This window comes from Coregonus lavaretus (genome assembly GCF_964263955.1).
Source record: "Coregonus lavaretus genome assembly, chromosome: 30".
In the NCBI taxonomy this organism is placed as follows: domain Eukaryota; kingdom Metazoa; phylum Chordata; class Actinopteri; order Salmoniformes; family Salmonidae; genus Coregonus; species Coregonus lavaretus.
The window spans coordinates 11072396-11093984 of record NC_140017.1 but is presented as its reverse complement, the minus strand read 5'-3'; the positions used below and the strand labels follow the sequence as shown (position 1 = coordinate 11093984).

At 44.0% G+C, this 21589-nt stretch overlaps 1 protein-coding gene across 1 annotated transcript in view; it reads right to left on the bottom strand.

The window, feature by feature from the left end:
- The window catches only part of ltbp4 (latent transforming growth factor beta binding protein 4), a 50818-nt gene extending 31065 nt beyond the window's left edge, over positions 1-19753 (bottom strand). Inside the window, exons 1-5 of the mRNA XM_084148169.1 lie at positions 19161-19753; positions 7829-8065; positions 3654-3943; positions 3129-3231; positions 1019-1081 (exon numbers count right to left, since the gene is read on the bottom strand). Coding sequence (XP_084004295.1) covers positions 1019-1081; positions 3129-3231; positions 3654-3943; positions 7829-8065; positions 19161-19446 — 979 coding nt within the window. The 5' untranslated portion in view covers positions 19447-19753. The remainder of the gene's footprint in view (positions 1-1018; positions 1082-3128; positions 3232-3653; positions 3944-7828; positions 8066-19160) is intronic.
- Between the last annotated feature and the right edge of the window lie 1836 nt (positions 19754-21589).

The window sequence follows — 21589 nt, the reverse complement described above, 5'->3', positions numbered from 1 at the left end:
GATGTTTTTGCAATATGTAATTTATGAAGAATTGGGTCAACTAAAACTACATGCATATCATCATATGGATGAGTGGCATGGTGTCAATGTGGTTTGCCTTTGGGTATGGTGCCACTCTCAGATCAATAGCAGATTCACCATGAATGAGCGCAACCACATTGGTATGTCCCCATCTGAGTGCTATCCCAAGCGTGATAGCATCTGCATGTTACCATCAGCGGAGATGTGTGCTCTGTTTTCTCCTTTCTCTCTCATATCTTATTAGGCTCTACAGAGACGGATGAAGCGGCCATTCCATAGTGGCAGATAATCAAGGCATGGTTTGTGGTTTCAGAGCTTATCACCTCAGACTCTTCAGCGCTCGGCAGTAGATCTCTGGGTCAAGTGACAAGACTGGGTTGAATAATGAGCTGCTTCAAAGGGCTTTTCTATGTGTGTGTGGGTGAGCTGAGCCTATATGGAATACAGTATGACAAGCTAAGGATACAGCTGCTGACTTGATGAAGTGATATCGTACATTATTCCACTCAAAACATCAAATTAAAATGAGAGAGGTCATATTATGAAGATAGACCATGGCAATGCTTCTCTTTTCCACTCCTATTTGACCTGGTATTTGTTTAACAATAAATACTGTCAAATATAATTTCATAACATTTCAACATACATCTCTTCCAGTCAGTTCTCCTGTTACAGACACAGAGAGATTATATGTGCTCAGATAGGACCTAAAAGGGTTCTTCGGCTGTCCCCATAGGAAAACCACTTGAAGAACCCTTTTTGGTTCAAGGTAGAACCTTTTTGCTTCCAGGTAGAATCCTTTTGAGTTCCATTTAGAACCCATTCCACAGAGGGATCTACATGGAATCCAAAAAAGAGTTCTAACTGGAACCAAAAAGGTATGGGGACAGCCGAAGAACCCATTTGGAACCCTTTTTTTCTAAGATTATAGAAGACCACCATCATTCTACAGTAAGTGGTATAGTCAGGTGTACTCAGAGGGACAGATGGAACTCACCAACACACTGGGTGCCGTTGATCCTCTCAAATCCAGCCGGACAGCTCCCATCGACTCCATTTCCTGAAAAGGCAATTCACATAATGATGTTTAAATAGCAATACTCGAGAGACACTGTGTGAGCCCTACTGATGTAAAGGGAAAGGGGATACCTAGTCATGTAGTGCCAACAGCTGTGTATACAACCAGAGTGATGGCTAAAAATTCACTGGGTCACTCGTTTCTTGCCTATCTTTCTCCTGCAGAGCCTGGATGAGATTTCAGATACTTTTAGTACTCAATCTGTGTGTACTGTATATACAGTCCCTGATCCCACCATGGAAGACTAGCAGCATGTAGCACCACAGAGAGAGAGCCAAGCGTACAGGAGCCATGGGATATACCGGAGCGCTCTGGGTCAACTAAACCAAGCGAAGCAAATCTTTTTTTTTTTACCATACGAGCATGACGTACCGTCAGTCTAGAGTGGAAAACACACTCTCATCTAACATTGGCTAACAATCACATCTCCAGTGAGCTAGCTAGCTTTGTGACTCCCAATTGTTTGCTGGACTGTTGGCAGCCTAAATCACACAATCTTAGTTATCTGTCTGCTAACAATCTCCCTCCCAGCTGTCTCTCCTCTCACATCAAACAACGCTCTATTTGGAGGACCTTTACTGGCTTGGGAGACAAGTGGGAAGTTGTGAAGTGACTTGAGGTTGCCGAGTAAAGATTCAAAGGACATTCCTCAAAGGAAATGGAAAGGATAAAGTACTTAGTGTTTCAAACGACTGTGATCCCAGGCCAGAGTTTTGGACAAGGCCTCTATTGTGTGGTATCAACCACATATTTATGGGAATGTTTGGGGAAGTTGTTTGCAAGGAGGGAGTAATTGCAATTGAGGAGGTTTTCATTGTAGTCTAAATCAAAATGAGGAAAACCATGCATTTCTTCCAGGCTGTTGAACAGAGAGGAAAAACAGCCTTGTTTGGTGATTTATTTCCATGTGTCTGTATTAATCAATGACCCCACAGGGCAGGCGACATAATGTTCTGTATTTCTTACTGGCTCCGGCTAAGCGTGGAGTTAGTCTATTACATAATAATATGTCCATTATCGATAACAAGTCATTTTCCTTAAGTACATTCTTTTACTGGGATGGCTGAGGAGAGTTACCTAAAACATTTTCAGGACTGTCTGGATTCCTGTTAAAATGAATAGTGGTGATGAAAGAAGTTGAAAACAGAACATTAGCTCACTACTTTTTTGACATGATGTTGATATGGTCTAGGAGGCGAGAGGGCAAAGCCAACTTACGGACAAATATGGCCAAGAGAAAAGTACATTCCAGTCAGGTTAGTCAGGTCTGGAGTAAAACATGTCAACAACTTCATGTACTGTATATAACTAGTTAATAATCGGATATTACGTAAATTCTTATTTAATTTCAGACAACAGAGCAAGGCCATCTGGTTTAAGGTTTCTAAAAGGAATTCCACTCCAATCTAAAGCACTCCTGTCTTTTGAAAAACCAGAGTCAATGTCAATAATGTAGTGAAGGTGAGATTAACAAGAACACGCTGGTAGGCTAGCCACTATAATGTAGCATGGGACATAAAGTTTCGGAAAATGTAGTAAAGTGTCCACAATAATACAACAAATTGATTTTTTTAAAACACATTGTGGACCACTCAAATGGAGTTTTCAGACACTAAAAACAATCAGTCAAACATGGTACAGGCGTCATATACAATACATGACATCATCTAAACAAAAAACAGAGTACATATGATCATACTGTACAACAGGTGTTACTCATTTTTTATTGTTGCACCTGGGATTACTAATCAGCAGTGACCTCCCCATTTGTTTCTGGTATTTAATTATTAGCTTTGAGATGAGAGGAGGGGTAGGTACACAAAGGCGACAGAAGATGGGGGGCCCGTCTATGCAAGAAATGGGAGAAAAAGGATTAACCCATTTTGTGATAGAAAGACTGAAAGGAGAGAACAAGTGTAATGGAAGAGAAGAGGGATATTGACGAAAGGCCAAGCTTCACTTTAAATGAGAACTGGGAAAGGGACACTATAGAAGTCAGGCAGGTGACTACTAGACGGGGGTCTTTTACCTGTGTTAGGGGGACATAGGACACACTCGTTGATGCCCCAGGCCAGTCCAATCCCTCGGCAGCAGGTGTCCTGACTCCTGAGTCCTGGGAGAGGTGAGCTGCACTGAGGGGTAGAGGAGAAGAGAAGAGCATTGGATTTAAACTGGCACAACCACAATGAGACATGCCACCCATTTATATTGGATTGCTTAAGACTTAGCGACATAATTTGATGCATATTATGTACATACAGGTAACTGCCAAAATAAAGGAAACACAAACATGAAGTGTCTTAATAGCGTATTGGGTCACCACGAGGCACCAGAACAGCTTTAATGCACCTTCTAGCCATGGTAGCCAAAATAATGGGCAACTGGGCCTGCTCTGCATTTTTATACATGACCCTAAGCATGATGGGATGTTAATTCCACACCTGTGTGGAAGCACCTGCTTCCAATATATATTTGTATCCCTCAAGTGTTTCTTTTATTTTGGCAGTTATCTGTAGGTATCAATAGTAGAAGTAATTCCTCTGCGAAGTCTCACCTGGCCGTTGCGTACCTCCCTGAAGCAGTACTTGAACCCGGAATATTCTGTGTAGGTGGAGTCACCATGGAGGGTCTGGGCCTGGACTCTGGTTTTGGGTGGTGGGGCTTCGGCCCTCTCCCCTGGCAGAACACTGGTCCTGGCCCCCGAGAGGCCTGCTGACCAGGTGACCGTCTCCGACTGCTCCCTAACTGTGCCTGGCCCGTAGCCTACCTTCAGCACCTGGTGGATCTTCACGCTGGCCTCTGGGGGGTGCTGCACCCGCACCTTGACCATGGATGAGCCAGATGCTGGGGGGAGGGAGAGAGGGGAGTGGGGGTTAGGGGTTAGCGGGGGTTAGCAGTAGCAAACACGGCTGACTCCATACAGTCTCTGCACAGAGCCTGACCTGACCCGCTGTGCCTCCAGGGGTCAGAGGTCATTCTATGACGGACCTCTCACTTGAACTCTGTCCCGGTGGCTCACATTTACCACTGGCTGAATGGCTGACGTTGCATTTTTGTGCTGACAGGTAACTAAGGAAGTGGATATGAATGGGAGCTCCCATGTATGAGAGGTGCCTTTGGTGCGTGACACAAAGTCTTTGATGTGGTTTCAATTCAAAAGGTAAATATTGAATGGCGGTCTTTAGTCATTCCATTTGTTAGGAAGCTAGTGTGAAGCCCTGTTACTATAGCAGATCTTAAGAATCAAAGGAGGGTGTGTGTGGGGTGTCTGAAAATGGAGTGGCTGTTCTCCTAAAACATGCTATTACTGTGAGTCATGATGGCAGCCTCTTATCGTTTAGAGACTGGAGTGAAATGTTGGCACATCGTTTCCCCCACGGTGACGCCACTACACTGCCAAGAGACCCAGACTGAGCGGAAGGCCAGACCCAGACTCATTTCTCAACCTTTTCTTGGGCTTTATTAAAAAGGCAATGAGTTAATCAGTTAACTCTGGGTGACTGAATGTCCCAGATCTGTTTGTGCTAAAGGAACTGTTGTGCACGGTTTGTTCTAGGTTGAAAAAACGAGAACGCAAAGAACAAGGCTCATTAAAATCAAGACCCAGGACATTGGACTCTTCACCTCCTAGCCATCCGTCCGTAATATCAGACCTATAGGACCTGGTTTACTATTCAGGGTTTTACGGAATCGTTTACACAGGGCCCTGGAGATACGCAGCCAACACAATGTTTCATTTACAGATGCAGTTTGGACTGTGTTTTTCATTTGCCCCAAAACAATGAGAGTGCAGATGGGTTGTTTGTTCCATTATCGTGCTGTGGATTTTACAACATGCTGAACTCTACAACACGGCTGCATCAATTATAAAAGGCGGAGACAATGGAACCACATCAGAGACAGTGTTTTGGACCCAAACATGTCTCAGGCGTCAGCTCTCTGTGGTTAACAAGCAATCCCATTGTCTGACCCCTGTAGGATTTCCCATAACTGTTCATAGACTAACTCTGAGATAATTTGGAATTTACTCGCTGCTTGTCTACACCCCACTCGAGTTGTGACAAAATGTACACGGTTTTAATTGCCTGTTCACTATTTCACACTGTCTGGCCTATTGGCCGACCTCGTCCTCACAGCTGGTCCTGACAGCACAACAGAGGTGTCCTTTGTCCGCCTGTGTTTTTCACGCTAAAAAAAGTTTGCCATTTAGCCACAAGGAGATGAAAACAGAGCATTCATCATCCCTCCTAAATACACTCCTCCTCAAGAGAAGAGAGGAAACGTTCACCACAGGCTGCATAGCCCTTAGTGGTGGTACAATTGATGGTTGTCAAAATGCGGTTGTGATGCTAAATTGCATCACAAGTTGCCAAGGAACTAGAGTGTAAGAGTCCTGGCTGCGCTAGAAAAAATATCAGGGTAGCAAAATTGCCATTAGAAAGAGGTACAGTATATTGCTGATATAAGTGGATTTGTGAGATGTGCATGGACAAAGATGTTTTATGATAAACACTACAGAATAGAGCTCCACAGTGGAGATGTCATAATACCCATAAAACCTAGCGGTCAAACACCATTCATTTTTCCCATAGGGAATGTTAGAAACATAAGGGCTGTGTTTTGTGTAGGCTTACCCTGGCGTGACGTTTTGATAACCATGTAAATCTCTCTCAGACAAGGTGACTTTTATCAGTATATTCGGCTCTATTTACTCTCAGATTCGAAAATGCTATTTAGCATCAAAGTAGACATCATGCAAGACTACATATCCCTGCAAGCTCCTGCACATCATCTCTAGCTGACAGGTATTGTGTCAATTAAAAATGTGCACCAGACAGTTCACAGAATTGTCAATTTAAAGAAATGTTGCCAATTTATTCATTACTAAATTTAGCTAATAGATTGTTAATCCAGAGATTCTTACCTTTGCCTCGGCGGTCTCATCCAGTCTCATCTGTAGCTCAATTGGTAGAGCATGGCGCGTGTAACGCCAGGGTAGTGGGTTCGATCCCCGGGACCACCCATACGTAAAAATGTATGCACGCATGACTGTAAGTCGCTTTGGATAAAAGCATCTGCCAAATGGCTTATTATATTATATTATTATCATGGCATTTGTAGTTCTTTATTATAGCCACATTAACAGCTAATTAGCATTTCATTTTTGGGGAGTAAATACAGGGGAATATATTGATAGAAGTCACCTTGTCCTAGAGAGATTTACACGGTTATCAAAACGTCACGCCATGGTAAGCATACACGAAATACAGCCCTTATTTTAAGTGTTTCTAAAATCCCCTATGGAAAAAATGAATGGTGGAAAAAAGATTGGAACTATTTCCTTGTTTGACCGCTAGGTTTGATGGGTATTATGACTCATACTGTGGTACTCTATTGGCAGGTCAGCTAAGTCTAAGACCCCACTATCAACGTAGGCCTCCTCAGTGATATTGCGTAAGCCCTCAGATCTCCACTCCGAAACACTCTCCCAGACCTGGAATAGAGCGTGGACTTTTGGAAGCAGCTCGTCAACATAATTGACCCCGACATTTAATTTGTTAGTATGAGCTCAGCGTACTGTTTAGATTTCAGTCATTAACTTTTGGTTGTGTTTCACCAGCCCCCCCCCCCCAACCCCCATCCCCCTGGAGCGAACACAAGCCACACTGATGTCATTAGGCTTTATAGAGCATGGACAAAATACACATGCGCTCAGGGTCGCATTCTTATGATAACATCTTCAAAGGCAGCAGAAGATGACCAACCATACTGTATCCTAAAACAAGTCCCATCTGTAACTGCAGTGTTAAAGCTTCAGATTTCACTGACTGCGTAGTTAGTTGTGATTGGCAAATATGATGACGTGCATTTTCCAGGGTCTCAATACCGCCATGCAGGGCAATGTCAGTGTTTGTCTTTTCTTCATGTTGTACAAATATACTTCACCATCTGAGAGCGTACGTCAACTGATAGAATTTGGTCAGAAACATCTGGCTGTCATAACATCCAAAATGCACATTTGGCAAGTCAGTGAGAGTATTCGTAAGTAGCCGAATCAGAGTGTTCTCATATGCATTGTAATGATGTTAAAATAATGGGAAATTAGTGATTGTCTAAGAGACCTAGAGGAATTGCTGTCCGTGTTTCAAGGCTTATTACCCATTGGCACTGAGAGGTACAATTTACGTGTTGAGTACTGGCCAAGGGAAAACAGTCATGTATAACTGTCATAATATTCCATCTTTAGCTCAGCACACACGGTGCAGTTTGAATGTAATGAATCTACAGGAAATACCCACTTTATTTAACTATGTGACGTGTGAACCTTAGTTGACAATTTTTGCACATTCAAAGCCAAACCACAGATGACTAAATGTCAGACGTAAGCATAATTTGTTATGCATTATTAGGCAATTAATGATGGTTAATTTGATAATTTCAAAAAAGGCTGTTTGCTATAATTGTCATAAATGTATTTCATCGACATGTCAGTATCACACCTCTATATGCAGAGAATTAGCCGTCTTTGTGCTCATTCTAGAGCTCTTCCTTCTTCTATTTGATATTTATCCCAGTCTTACTGTCAAGGAGAGACTCCTTCACTAGAGACATTGGACTCTGCTTTATAGATTTGTGTGTAACGTATTAACTTAAGAGCAAGTTGTGTTTCAATCATCACCATTCAGATCCCACCGCTGCCACCAATGAGGCCGGCCTTGTCACACTTACCACCGCTGGGCTGACTGTGGCTCTGCTGCTGGCTCTGGAGGGGGAGAATGTACTCTGACTGGGTCAGCAGCTGCTGACTGGCCAGCACCGAGGGGATGCGCAGAGGCTTCTCAATGTCATTGGTGGAGGGCGTGGCCACGGGGATGTGGCAAAACTTGCCGGTGAAGGTTGGCGGGCAGAGGCAGCGGTCCTTCTGGATGCAGACCCCTCCGTTTTGACACAACATGGGGCACAGGACTGGAGGAGAAACAGAGGAGGGAGGGAGGGAGACAAACAGAATGGCTCTGTTAACTGTGACCAGATTGAGGGAGAAACATGGAGTCCAAGACATCAACAACTGAAATAGAACTCTGGAGCTGAGAGAAACAATAACCATATTGTTTTATGTCCTGTAGTGATTACCATGGTTCAGTTACCATTAGGGCCAAGAGTTCCTCCCTGTTGCGGTTCAAATGTAACAACACAAACTCACGATACAGATACGATCCGATTACAAAACCAAGGGCAGAGTCTAATAAGTTCACGCCTACCTGGCCAACCAAGGCAACAAGGGAAAACCTCCAACACATGTCCTTGTGACAGAGACAATTGATAGACAGTTTGGAAACACTGTAAACAATGCCATTCAAAACAACACTGATTGGTTACAGAGCACACAAATACCATCTTTACTTCATTTCCCCCCTTTTTACCACAATGAATGGAAAACAAGCTAAAACAAGCAGTACTCTGATGAAAACCATACCTCTGCTTATTCTGTCCACCAGCACATGCTTTCCATATCACATGGCTGCGCTGTATTAATGCTCATAATAATAATAATAACGTTGGAAAGCTTGGCCCTGGCCAATGCCCAAGTCCATGGAAATTAATTTACAATGGCAATGCAGCTAGGCAGAGAGAGAGATATGCCTGGCAGTCAGCTGAATAGAATGATCTTTTCAGCATCTATAATCAGTCCATTATGCATCTCCCTGGCCAACTGTCTGTCCATCAAACACTGGGCCAGAAGGATAAACTCAGCACAGTTAGTAAACAATATCTGACGCAATATGGGGGGGGGGGGGGGGGGGGTGAGAGAGCGAGAGAGAGAGAGATAAAGAGAAAGAAAGAAAGACAAAAAGATGGATGTACTGATAGACCTTGTTGTGTTACTTTCTATCCATATTTTAATTAGGTAGAATATAAACCTGCTCTCTCTTAAACACTCAAATGTGTTTGTGTTCTGTGGTAATTTACCACTCAAGACGGGGGGTTCAGCTAAAGCTGTTTTCTCTGAGGTGAACATCTCAGAGTGGTTTGGAGAGGATACTGTAAAACACAAATATTGGACTGTACGAGGTCCCGACAGTCACACTGATTATAGGCCTTCACCTTTCCCGAGCCTTCCGGAACTTGGAAAGACGACGGCAGCTGAAGGCTGTCCAAAGTACACACTGATCCATCATTTTTAGTGTTCTTCCTTTCCCTAGGGGGGGCACATAATTGATTTTCCATCTGAATTCGAAGTCCTCTGGGCTCCAGTGAGCGTGTCAGCATCGGGGTAACTACCGTAACTAACTATCTATTTTCTCAGTTTCTGGCACGCTCTTGCCCATTGTTCCAGAGGCCATGGCGAGGAACAGGAAAAAGGTTGGTGTTTTTGTCAGGAAAAGGCCTTTTACAAGAGGAATTTACAGTACAGTGGCTTAGGAGTTCTCTAGGTTCCTATCGCAGAGAGCCTGTGTCCGGCCCCCGGGGTTAGAGCAGCAGCGTTCTGCTGTGTGGAGTAGATTTCCGGTAGAGAAATCATGTGTGGAGCATATGCAGTGTATCAGTGTGTATTCCCCGCTGTGGCGTAGCCGTGGTGATGAGGTCATGTGCAGTATGCAAACTGAGAAGGTGACCTAATTGTTTGCTCCGAGTCGGACGTGTGTGTCCCTCCAGATGCAATGGATCCATCCACCAGAGACTACACAGGGAGAGGGGAAATTAGGGAGCGAGAGAGAGAGAGAGAGAGATGGAACAGACAAAAAAAAGACAGACAGAGAGAGGGACAGAATGGGAAAAAAGAGGCAGAAAGAGAGAGGGGGGGGGGGGGTGTCAAGGTTGTATGATGACTCATCCTGAATTTAATTCCGTTGCTCTATCAATCGCTCCATACATGAGTCTGAACCTACCATCCTAGAAGTTGTTTGTGCTGATTCATGTAGACCAGCTCTGGTCCAACCCATCGGTTGGGACCAATCAGAACGGTTTGAATGTGTTCACATTCGAGAAGTCGTCGGGGAGGAAGCAAACCAGATTCATCGTGGAGAAGAAACGTTAGTGGCCGTGGCATTTGAACCGAGCGATGTGGATGGGTAGCCATGCAAGGGTGCAGGTGCCTCCGAGGAAAAACAGTGACGTCAGCTGAGCTGTTGAGAGGCAGTGAGCAGCTGCCCAGTTCTTCTCAGACCCTCCATGAGACACAGAACGTCAGCCCTGTCTTTCACTGCACTCATATCCATGTAATGCAGTACATCTCTCAGGCCAGTGTGGAACAACAGGTCATCACACCATGTAGAGTTTTAGTTTTCATGACCCCATGACATCATTTCCTGTGTCCCCAGGCTTTACAGCTAGGCCTTGGAGGATTTCACTCCAAAGGGTGGTTTGAAAATGAGAGCGTCATCATTCAAACATTCTGGGCATGTGAGTGTGTACTGTATGTACTTCAAGGCTGACAGCATTAGCCCTCCCTGGAAAGAATCAAAAAGTGTGTGTGTGTGTGTGTGTGTGTGTACAGGGAGATGTTTTGAGGCAAATCAAAGACACATGCCATTTGGGCTCCCTCTTTGCATGCAGGAGAAGGAAGGTTCAGCTGGCCATAGTTTCTACAGCTTGCACAGAGATGCTTAACCCATGATGTCCTCATGCACACCCAGCCTGTACCTTTATCAAGACAACCCTGAATAGACCTCAATATGGGTGAGGAGGATATTAATACAGCAGAAAGCTGAAGAGTAATTATCAGGTGAATGCAGAATTAATACCAGCAATGCAACTTGATTCAAACATGGCAGCTGGCATTTGGGATCAAATCACAGCTTATTTATCATATGCACAGGATAAAGCGTAGTGTACACGGTATAATGAAATGCTTTCTTGCAAATAGACTCACTTGTAGCTAGCAATCAGCATGAGATCATGAGTTCCAACTGCAACAATAAAGCTAATCATAATGGCAGTTATCCAAACTATCCCAGATCAACTTTGCCATAGCACCTCGCTTTGAATAGCTGAAAAGTTAGGTCCCTCTTTGAACAGTCAAATATGCACTGAGATATTCACAGAGATATTTTGGGCTCTGCTGGCCACATCTGCCTGACAGACATTTTTCACAAGTCCGTGATAGAGGGCATCGATTGGGTCGTAGCCAATAGGACCAGAGAGAGGGACTAAACCGTAAGTATGGCAAGACAAAACAAGTATATTTTACACTAGTACACAGTCGAGCACTGTCTAGTGTCTAATGTAACATGCATGGTGCTAGGGGATAATGAGACATTGTTCCTGGTCTGTCTGCTTCATGCTACCCCACCTGACATGTGACCGGCCAGTAACATGGTCTGTGTGCATTTTGGGGGGGGGGGGGGGGGGGCTTGTTTGTACATGAGTCTGACTTTGAGCTGACATCATCTGAATGACTGAGTCCAGGAACAAGCCTATAAACCAGACGTGTGCTAAGCGGACGAAAGGGGAGGGTACTTTCCCTGAGCCCGTTTATACAAGGTATGGGGCATTACTCAGGTCATAGAAAAACAAACAACTGACTTGGCAGCTCTTTAAAGCTTACCAAGTCTGGGTTATTATTAATTAATGAAATGTTCATAGTTGACTGTAGACATAGGCCTACATTGAGAAACATGACTACAGTGCGCACGACGCCAACACCATCATTAAGTTTGCAACGACACAACGGTGGTAGGCCTGATTGATCACCAACGACGATGAGACAGCCTATAGGGAGGAGATCAGAGGCCTGGCAGTGTGGTGCTAGGACAACAACCTCGCCCTCAACATCAGCAAGACAAAGGATCTTATCGTGGACTACAGGAAATGGGGGCCGAACACACCCCAATTCCCATCAATGCGGCTGTAGTAGTGCGGGTCCACATCACAAAGGACCTATCATGGTCCAAACACACCAACACAGTCGTGAAGAGGGCACAACAACGCCTCTTCCCCCTCAGGAGGATGAAAAGGTTTGGCATCGGCCCACAGATCCTCAAAAAGTTATACAGCGGCACCATTGAGAGCATCTTGACTGGTTGCATCACTGCCTGGTATGGCAACTGCTCGACATCTGACCGCAAGGCGCTACAGAGGGTAGTGCGTATGGCCCAGTACATCACTAGGGCCGAACTTCCTGCCATCCAGGACCTAAATACCAGGTGGTGTCAGAGGAAGGCCCTAAAAATGGTCAAAGACTCCAGCCAAACAAGTCATAGACTGTTCTCTCTGCTACCGCACGGCAAGCGGTACCAGCGCGCCAAGTCTGGGACCAAAACGCTCCTGAACAGTTTCTACCCCCAAGCCATAAGACTGCTGAACAGTTAATCAAATACTAATTTACATTAGCTAGGTTTCCATCCAATTGGCGACAGATTTGAATTCTAATATTCTAAAATCCGCATAAAAACAACATGCACATTTTCCCACCAGAGATGTGTTTCCATCAAATGTACTTTTTGCAGATAAAAGGCTGTACGTGATGACGTAGTGCACATAAAAATACATTGTGGTTAAATTCCCAAGTACCGAATAAAAATACAAGTTAAATGGGTTTCCATCGCATTTTCAACTCTACTGATGGTTCTCACAAAGAATGCTGCATTATATAGCGAGTGTGCCCACTCTGGTATTGGCACGTGTGCTCTAGCCAATAGCGCGCAAACAGCTATCTGCACGCTGTTGGCTAGAGTGCACGTATAGCCTACATGGTAAGACTACAGTGCCTTGCAAAAGTATTTATCCCCCTTGGCGTTTTTCCTATTTTGTTGCATTACAACCTGTAATTTAAATGGATTTTTATTTGGATTTCATGTAATGGACATACACAAAATAGTCCAAATTGGTGAAGTGAAATTAAAGAAATAACTTGTTTCAAAAAATTCGGAAAAAAAAATAACGGAAAAATGGTGCGTGCATATGTATTCACCCCCTTTGCTATGAAGCCCCTAAATTAGATCTGGTGCAACCAATTACCTTCAGAAGTCACATAAATAGTTAAATAATGTCCACCTGTGTGCAATTTAAGTGTCACAGGATCTGTCACATGATCTCAGTATATACAGCTCTGGAAAAAATGAAGAGACCACTGCAAATTTTTCTTAAATCAGCATCTCTACATGTATGACAGCCATTCCATTCCAGTGTCTGTTGAATTCCAACACAGGCACACCTCATTCTAATGAATTAGGTACTGATTAGGTGATCACATGAACCAAATCTTATTTAACGAGGAAAAGTATAAAATCCACTGCTGTGGTCATCACTATCCTCTTGCAATAGGACCAGCTGGATGGCAAAAACAGTGCTAATAATACCTCAAAAGTAATATTAATAAAAATATTACAATTGACCATGCCAAAAGAGTTTAAAAGGAACGTTTTGAGTAAGGAAAGGGTTCAATTCTGGCTTTACTGGCAGAGGGATACAGTGAGCGTCAGATTGCTTCCATCCTTAAAATTTCAAAGACGGCGGTTCATAAGAACAAGGTCAAGCAGCAGACATTGGGGACAACAAATCTACAGACCGGCAGAGGACGAAAACTACTCTCTACTGACCGGGATGCCAGCCAACTCATTCGAATGTCACTCAACAACCGTAGGATGACATCAAGTGACCTACAAAAAGAATGGCAAACGGCAGCTGGGGTGAAGTGCATAGCAAGGACGGTTCGAAACAGGCTCCTAGGGGCAGGGCTGAAGTCGTGCAAAGCTAGAAAAAAGCCCTTCATCAATGAGAAGCAAAGAAGAGCCAGGCTGAAGTTTGCAAAAGACCATTAGGATTGGGCCGTAGAGGACTGGAGTAAGGTCATCTTCTCTGATGAGTCCAATTTTCAGCTTTGCCCAACACCTGGTCGTCTAATGGTTAGACGGAGACCTGCAGAGGCCTACAAGCCACAGTGTCTCGCACCCACTGTGAAATTTGGTGGAGGATCGGTGATGACCTGCTTCAGCAAGGCTGGAATCGAGCAGATTTGTCTTTGTGAAGGACGCATGAATCAAGCCACGTACAAGGTTGTCCGGAAAGAAAACTTGCTTCCTTTTGCTCTGACATTGTTCCCCAACTCTGAGGATTGGTTTTTCCAGCAGGACAATGCGCCATGCCACACAGCCAGGTCAATCAAGGTGTGGATGGAGGACCACCAGATCAAGACCCTGTCATGGTCAGCCCAATCTCCAGACCTGAACCCCATTGAAAACTTCTGGAATGTGATCAAGAGAAAGATGGATGGTCACAAGCCATCAAACAAAGCCGAGCTGCTTGAAATTTTGCGCCAGGAGTGGCATAAAGTCACCCAACATCAATGTGAAATACTGGTGGAGAGCATGCCAAGACGCATGAAAGCTGTGATTGAAAATCAGGGTTATTCCACCAAATATTGATTTCTGAACTCTTCCTTAGTTAAAACATTAGTATTGTGTTGTTTAAAAATGAACATGAACTTATTTTCTTTGCATTATTCTCGATCTGACAACACTGCATCTTTTTGGTTATTTTGACCAGTTGTCATTTTCTGCAAATAAATGCTCTAAATGACAATATTTTTATTTGGAATTTGGGAGAAATGTTGTCAGTAGTTTAAAGAATAAAACAAAAATGTTAATTTCACCCAAACACATACTTATAAATAGTAAAACCAGAGAAACTTATATTTTTGCAGTGGTCTCTTAATTTTTTTCAGAGCTGTATACACCTGTTCTGAAAGGCCCCAGAGTCTGCAACACCACTAAGCAAGGGGCACCACCAAGCAAGCAGCACCATGAAGACCAAGGAGCTCTCCAAACAGGTCAGGGACAAAGTTGTGGAGAAGTACAGATCAGGGTTGGGTTATAAAAATATATCAGAAACTTTGAAAATCCCACGGAGCACCATTAAATCCATTATTAAAAAATTGATAGAATATGGCACCACAACAAACCTGCCAAGAGAGGGCCACCCACCAAAACTCACGGACCAGGCAAGGAGGGCATTAATCAGAGAGGCAACAAAGAGACCAAAGAAACCCTGAAGGAGCTGCAAAGCGCCACAGCGGAGGTTGGAGTGTCTGTCCATAGGACCACTTTAAGCCGTATACTCCACAGAGCTGGCTTTACAGAAGAGTGGCCAGAAAAAAGCCATTGCTTAAAGAAAAAAATAAGCAAACACGTTTGGTGTTCGCCAGAAGGCATGTGGGAGACTCCCCAAACATATAGAAGAAGGTACTCTGGTCAGATGAGACTAAAATTGAGCTGTTTGGCCATCAAGGAAAATGTCTGGCGCAAACCCAACACCTCATCACCCCGAGAACACCATCCCCACAGTGAAGCATGGTGGTGGCAGCATCATGCTGTGGGGATGTTTTTCATCAGCAGGGACTGGGAAACTGGTCAGAATTGAAGGAATGATGGATGGCGCTAAATACAGGGAAATTCTTGAGGGAAACCTGTTTCAGTCTTCCAGAGATTTGAGACTGGGACGGAGGTTCACCTTCCAGCAGGACAATGACCCAAAGCATACTGCTAAAGCAACACTTGAGTGGTTTAAAATCCCAGTGGCTAGATGTGCCAAGCTTATAGAGACATACCCCAAGAGACTTGCATCTGTAATTGTTGCAAAAGTTGGCTCTACAAAGTATTGACTTTGGGGTGGTGAATAGTTATGCACGCCCAAGTTTTCTGTTCTTTTGTCTTATTTCTTGTTTGTTTCACAATACAATATATTTTGCATCATTTTGCATTTCCACCAACATTTCTCGCATAATACATTTACCTACACAAAAAGATCCCACCTTGTCTAGCGTATTTTGTTTTATCGACATTTGGAAAATTATGTTTCCATCAGGCCCGTCATGACATTTGTTATCCGACATGTACTTTACTCACATGATAATATAATAATAATAATATTAAAAGGTTGGATGGAAACCTGGTTACTGACCCCCTTTTATCTATTTTTGAATATTAATTTTTTGCACAGACTCTCTTGCATTGGCTCTATGCACACTCACTAGATTCTACCCATACACACACACACTACATATGCTCACACACACACGCTGCTGCTACTGTATTTATTATACAGTATATCCTGATTGACTAGTCACTTTTACCCCTACCTACATGTACTGTACATACTGTATTACCTCAATTACCTCCACTACCTCATACCCCTGCACATTGACTCAGTACTGGTACTCCTTGTATATAGCCTCTTTATTGTTATTTTATGGTGTTACTATTTCCTTTTTTTATTTAGCAAAACATTTTCATACTTTTTAATTGTTGGGAATGGGCTCGTAAGTAAGCATTTCACAGTAAAGTCTACACCTGCTGTATTCGGCGCATGTGACCAATACAATTTCATTTGTTACACTTTTAAACAGATGGTTCTTAGTGGCAATAATTTGGGTGTAGCGTTTTATCGCATTATGTAATCTAGGTAATTCAAGAGCCATCTTCAAGGCAGTCCTCTTAAACATTGCAACACATGGTCATCTTGTGCATTCATTCCCACCTCCTCTAAACCAGAGAGGTTGTTATGGAGCCTGGATATAAATGATGTGATGATGGTAACAAGCCAGCGCTGATGGACATGATGGTAGTACAGGAAACACGTGGCTGTGATTAGCTTCATACGCACCGGCCCTAGTCGTGTCCGTCCATAATTTCCAAACATTATGCAACTAACTCCTCTCATCTCAACTCTCAAACATCTAAAAGGCCCCCATGTAGGGTCAAGGCACTCTGGCTCAGAACATAAAACTAAGGCTTGTTCAGAAACTATGAGGAAGTACAATCATTCTGGCCTGGTGTATCAAAACACAGACAGAAATACACAATCTCTCTGATTAGCCAGACACGAGGCAGCCGTGTCACTGAAGTTGAGTTTTATTACTGAACAAATGCAGCTAAATCTCCACTTAATCCCAGGACGGATTTGGAGTCTTGTGTCGGTCTGTCTTAACGTCTCAGTCTAGGAGGCAGTGAGTGTGTAAAGAAATCGCATTACGAATTACTGCATTACAGAAACGAGTACCGCAAGATTACAACAAGCTGGGCAACAAGATCAAGAGGAAGGGTGAAGAAATAAAGAGGGTAAAGGAGAGAGAGATTGCGAGAGAGAGAAAGAGCGATATCAAGAGAAAGAGATAGAGAGAGGGATAGAGAGATAGAAGGAAGAGGGCGGTACAAATACCACTTTATTTACTCCCCTGTATTTCCTTTCTGCCACGGAGAGTGAATATAACCCTGCATGTGGTTTAAGACATCATGGTATATCTCCTTTGTGCACCTGCATGTTGAGACCAGTGATATACTGTAGGAGACTGGGCTTGTGCATCTTCTTGACACTCAGCAATAACAAACAGAGAACCAGCTGAATCCAGCTGGCCTACAATTCTAACTTTTCTCCTCATGTCTTCTCTGGCCTACCCATAGTCTCAATGGGGGTCGCTAGAGCCACACTTGAATAACTTCCGTCAAAATGACTTGAAGGGAAAGTCAGACATGTATACTGAACTAAAATATGAACAAAACATGTAAAGTGTTGGTCCCATGTTTCATGAGTTGAAATGAAAGATCTCAGACATTTTCCATACACACAAAAAGCTTATTTCTCTCAAATTTGGTGAACAAATTAGTTTACATCCCTGTTAGTGAGCATTTCTCCTTTGCCAAGATAATCCATCCATCTGACAGCTGTGGCTTATCAAGAAGCTGATTAAAGAGCATGATTATTACACAGGTGCACCTTGTGCTGGGGACAAATTTATTGACAGGAATCTGAATGCACAGAGATACCATTGTCGTGCCATTCATCATGACAATGCACGGCCCCATGTCGCAAGGATCTGTACACAATTCCTGGAAGCTGTACACAATTCCCAGTTCATCCATGGCCTGCATACTCACCAGACATGTCACCCATTGAGCATGTTTGGGATGCTCTGGATCGACGTGTACGACAGCGTGTTCCAGTTCCCACCAATATCCAGCAACTTCGCAAAGCCATTGAAGAGGAGTGGGACAACATTCCACAGGCCACAATCAACAGACTGATCAACTCTATGCAAAGGAGATGTGTCGCGCGGCATGAGGCAAATGGTGATCACACCAGATACTGACTGGTTTTCTGATCCACGCCCATACCTTTTTTTTAAGGTATCTGTGACCAACAGATATATATATATATCTGTATTCCCAGCCATGTGAAATCTATAGATTACGGCCTAATTTATTTATTTCAATTGACTGATTTCCTTATGTGAACTGTAACTCAGTAAAATCTTTGAAATTGTTGCATGTTGCGTTTAAATTTTTGTTCAGTGTCATTTATATGGAAATATGGACCATTATCTTGAAAGAAAACAAGTAATAATGTTTCATGGATGGTCTGAGAGCGGATAGAGGATAGGTCTCTGTCTGTCTCACGCATACAGATGGGAACACTATCAATATGGCAACAGACAGAATACATGCAAAGAACAAATTATTCACTGTCATAAGATCACACATTCACACACACACACACAGAGGATACAGAGATTCCCTGGCATGTAGAATGGATCCATCAATGAGTACATTAACCTTGAGGTTTGGTCTTACATTCATCAAGGTGCTGGAAGGGAGACAATCTTTCTGTTTTTGTCTATCCCTCTCTCACACACACACACACACACACACACACACTTTGAGGTGGATCTCATGTAAGGATGGTCCCAACGCAGTTGCTCTGAGCCTGGGTAAATATGTGCACATGTCTGGATGGTCGCCTCTCAAGACGGTGTGAATACCTGTAAAGGAGGCCAGCAGAGCCAAGGGGCTACTCTCTCATCCTCCAACCTGTCCACATTTAAGGTCTAGCCCATACCAATCTCCCAAACCTGTCTCCACCACTGACCTAAAATCACAGTGATGCTACAACCACACCTCCAGCTCATCAGTCCCATTACTCCTAATGTCACTCTGTCTGGACCCCAGAGTGAGAGGTCTCAGTAAATGAAGCCGGGGTTGAGTCCTCTGTCTACTTATGGAGAGACTACAGTATACTGCATGCTTACAGAGAGAGATGGTAAACAGAGGTAAGAAGTGAGATAACTTACAGACTCTGAAGCCCGGTCCCAGTGCAGCCCGGCCCCCATGTTCACTGTTGTAGAGGGTGGTCACATTGCCCTGCTCGCAGAAGTTGGTGCAGCGTCCCTGGGTGCAGCGCACCTTGCAGATGGTCGGGGTGAAGAGCACCTTGATGCGCTGAGATCCACTTCTTCCTGCCCCTGCTGCCGATCCTCCTCGGTGGCCGGTGGTCTGGTTGCTGGCTGGAAGGGGGAAAAAGACGAAGCAGAGGTAGAGCAGCGGTAGGAGCCTGAGCCTGGGTCTGAGCTGGAGCATGGTGCCGTCCGTTTACTGACGATGCATCCCAAGTAGAAGAGACACCACAGAGATCCACGAGAAGGGCTGCTGCGCACGGCAAGAAGAGATGTGAGAGAAGCAGAGGGGAAGACCAAGGAACTCCACCCTTACTCTTACGCTTCTTTCAATCACACTCTCTCGCTCTCTCTCTCTCGCAACTGGCGCAGGACGAGGAGGGTAAGGAAGAAAGTGGAGAAAAAAAAGAAAAACAGACCCAACGCTTCCCTTCCTTTTTTCCTGAATACACCAACCACAGAAATTAGGATCTTTGAGGAGGGAAGCACGTGTAAAAAAAATTAAACTTTTAGGAAAAAGTGCCTGTCCACTTAATTGGAAGCAGTATAGCGAGAATGCTCTGGGCGAGCCTCCAAACACAATGTTTATAAGGGATCCAATCCATCACCCTGTACTGGGAACTCTTCACTACGGCCCCTGACCCGCTCTCTGTGCCCTGCCGTTATGCTGTAACTGTAATCTGTTTTGTTTCCCCCCTTTTCCTTGTACTCCCCCCTCTAGTTTCATAACATGGACCGTTCTGTCATCTGAGGAAGAGACCACAAGGAGGGGGGTGGTGGGGGGGTGAGGCAAGGTTTGAGTTTCAGGTCCTCGCTGGCATTATAAACTGTGGTGGTGAAGTCATCGCTCTCTCTCTCTCTCATTCTGCTCATAACGGAGCGGGGAAGAGGAGGGAAGTTATTTTTCTTTCACTACGCACTTTTAGAGATGTCATTTCACTAGTCCCACAGGCTCTTCCGTGACATACACAATGTGCATTAAACCTGTTGCTTTACCGAGCCAGCTCATTCCTGAGCAACAGGGGAAAGAAACGTGCACGTGCCATCCACGTGCATCCACGTTGCACTGGCTCACATCAGACTTACCACTTTAAGCACAACTAGGGTGAAATCACCTGAGAAAACTATTGGAGACAAATGTTAAATAATCCTTTTATGGTCATTCATGGTTATAAACCACAGAAACATCCCAACCCGATTCGAAAAGGAAGGTTGATGGAAATTATTTAGCTAGGAAAAGAATGGTAAACAATGGAAAATAAAGAAACCAATTGACAAAGAGATTCATTGTAATGTTAAAGTTATGAGCTAAAACTGTATGGTCATTAGATTTACAAACATGACTTGTTCATTATATTCACTAATAATTAACCCCGAAACAAAGCTGAGCAGAAATTCCTTGTTGAGTTTGGAAGACAAACAGCTGCGTTGGACTGGGCTCAAACACAGGTGCCCCATTACAGCAATATCTCCAGTTTCACCAGTATAAAACCTGGAAGAGAGGAATGGGAGGACAGCGAGCGAGGCACGCGCCAGCCAACTTCACTAAGGCACTAGACCACATCAAAGGCTTGGTGAGGTTAAGTGCTGAGAGAATGATGTTTTACTTGAAGCTTATATGGGTCATCAACACATCATGGAGAATTACCTAATTTACGTAACGGGAACGGACCAAGCTAGAACTTAGAGAGAAATCGGTTCTGTAACAGCTTCTCCTGGGTTCTGAAAGGAACTACAGGTACACCGGTACTATGGTCTCCCTGCCCCTCTGTTTTTTTAACAGCCCTTTGGCACTACACTGCTGGTCTGACCCGCACCTGTAGCTCAACTTGGCCCGGCCCAGAGTGGTGAGTCATTCTGGGCCAAGACTGGGAGGTAGGATACATTGCCAGAAAGAGAGAGAGAGGGGAGGGCCTTGGCGTAGGCTAGGATACACAGTAAATTACCATGCTACCGCTGGGACGAGCCGTCTGGGTCTGGACTGTGGGTTCCTGTCTTGCTGGGGGAGGAGGAGGTATTGGTGTCTGCTCAGGACAGGTGTTGTTCACAACGATTTCTAGTACGAGTCAATGAGGTCACAGCAGGTTTTTTTGTTTTGTTTTTGTTTTAGGGGGTAGATCAGCTTTAATATTGCAGATAGATTGTAACTTCCATCAATGTAATTGTCTGCATCACTTCCAATCCACCATATGTTTTTTCTCTGCATATATATATATATATATATATATATATATATATATATATATATATATATATATATACAGTGGGGAAAAAAAGTATTTAGTCAGCCACCAATTGTGCAAGTTCTCCCACTTAAAAAGATGAGA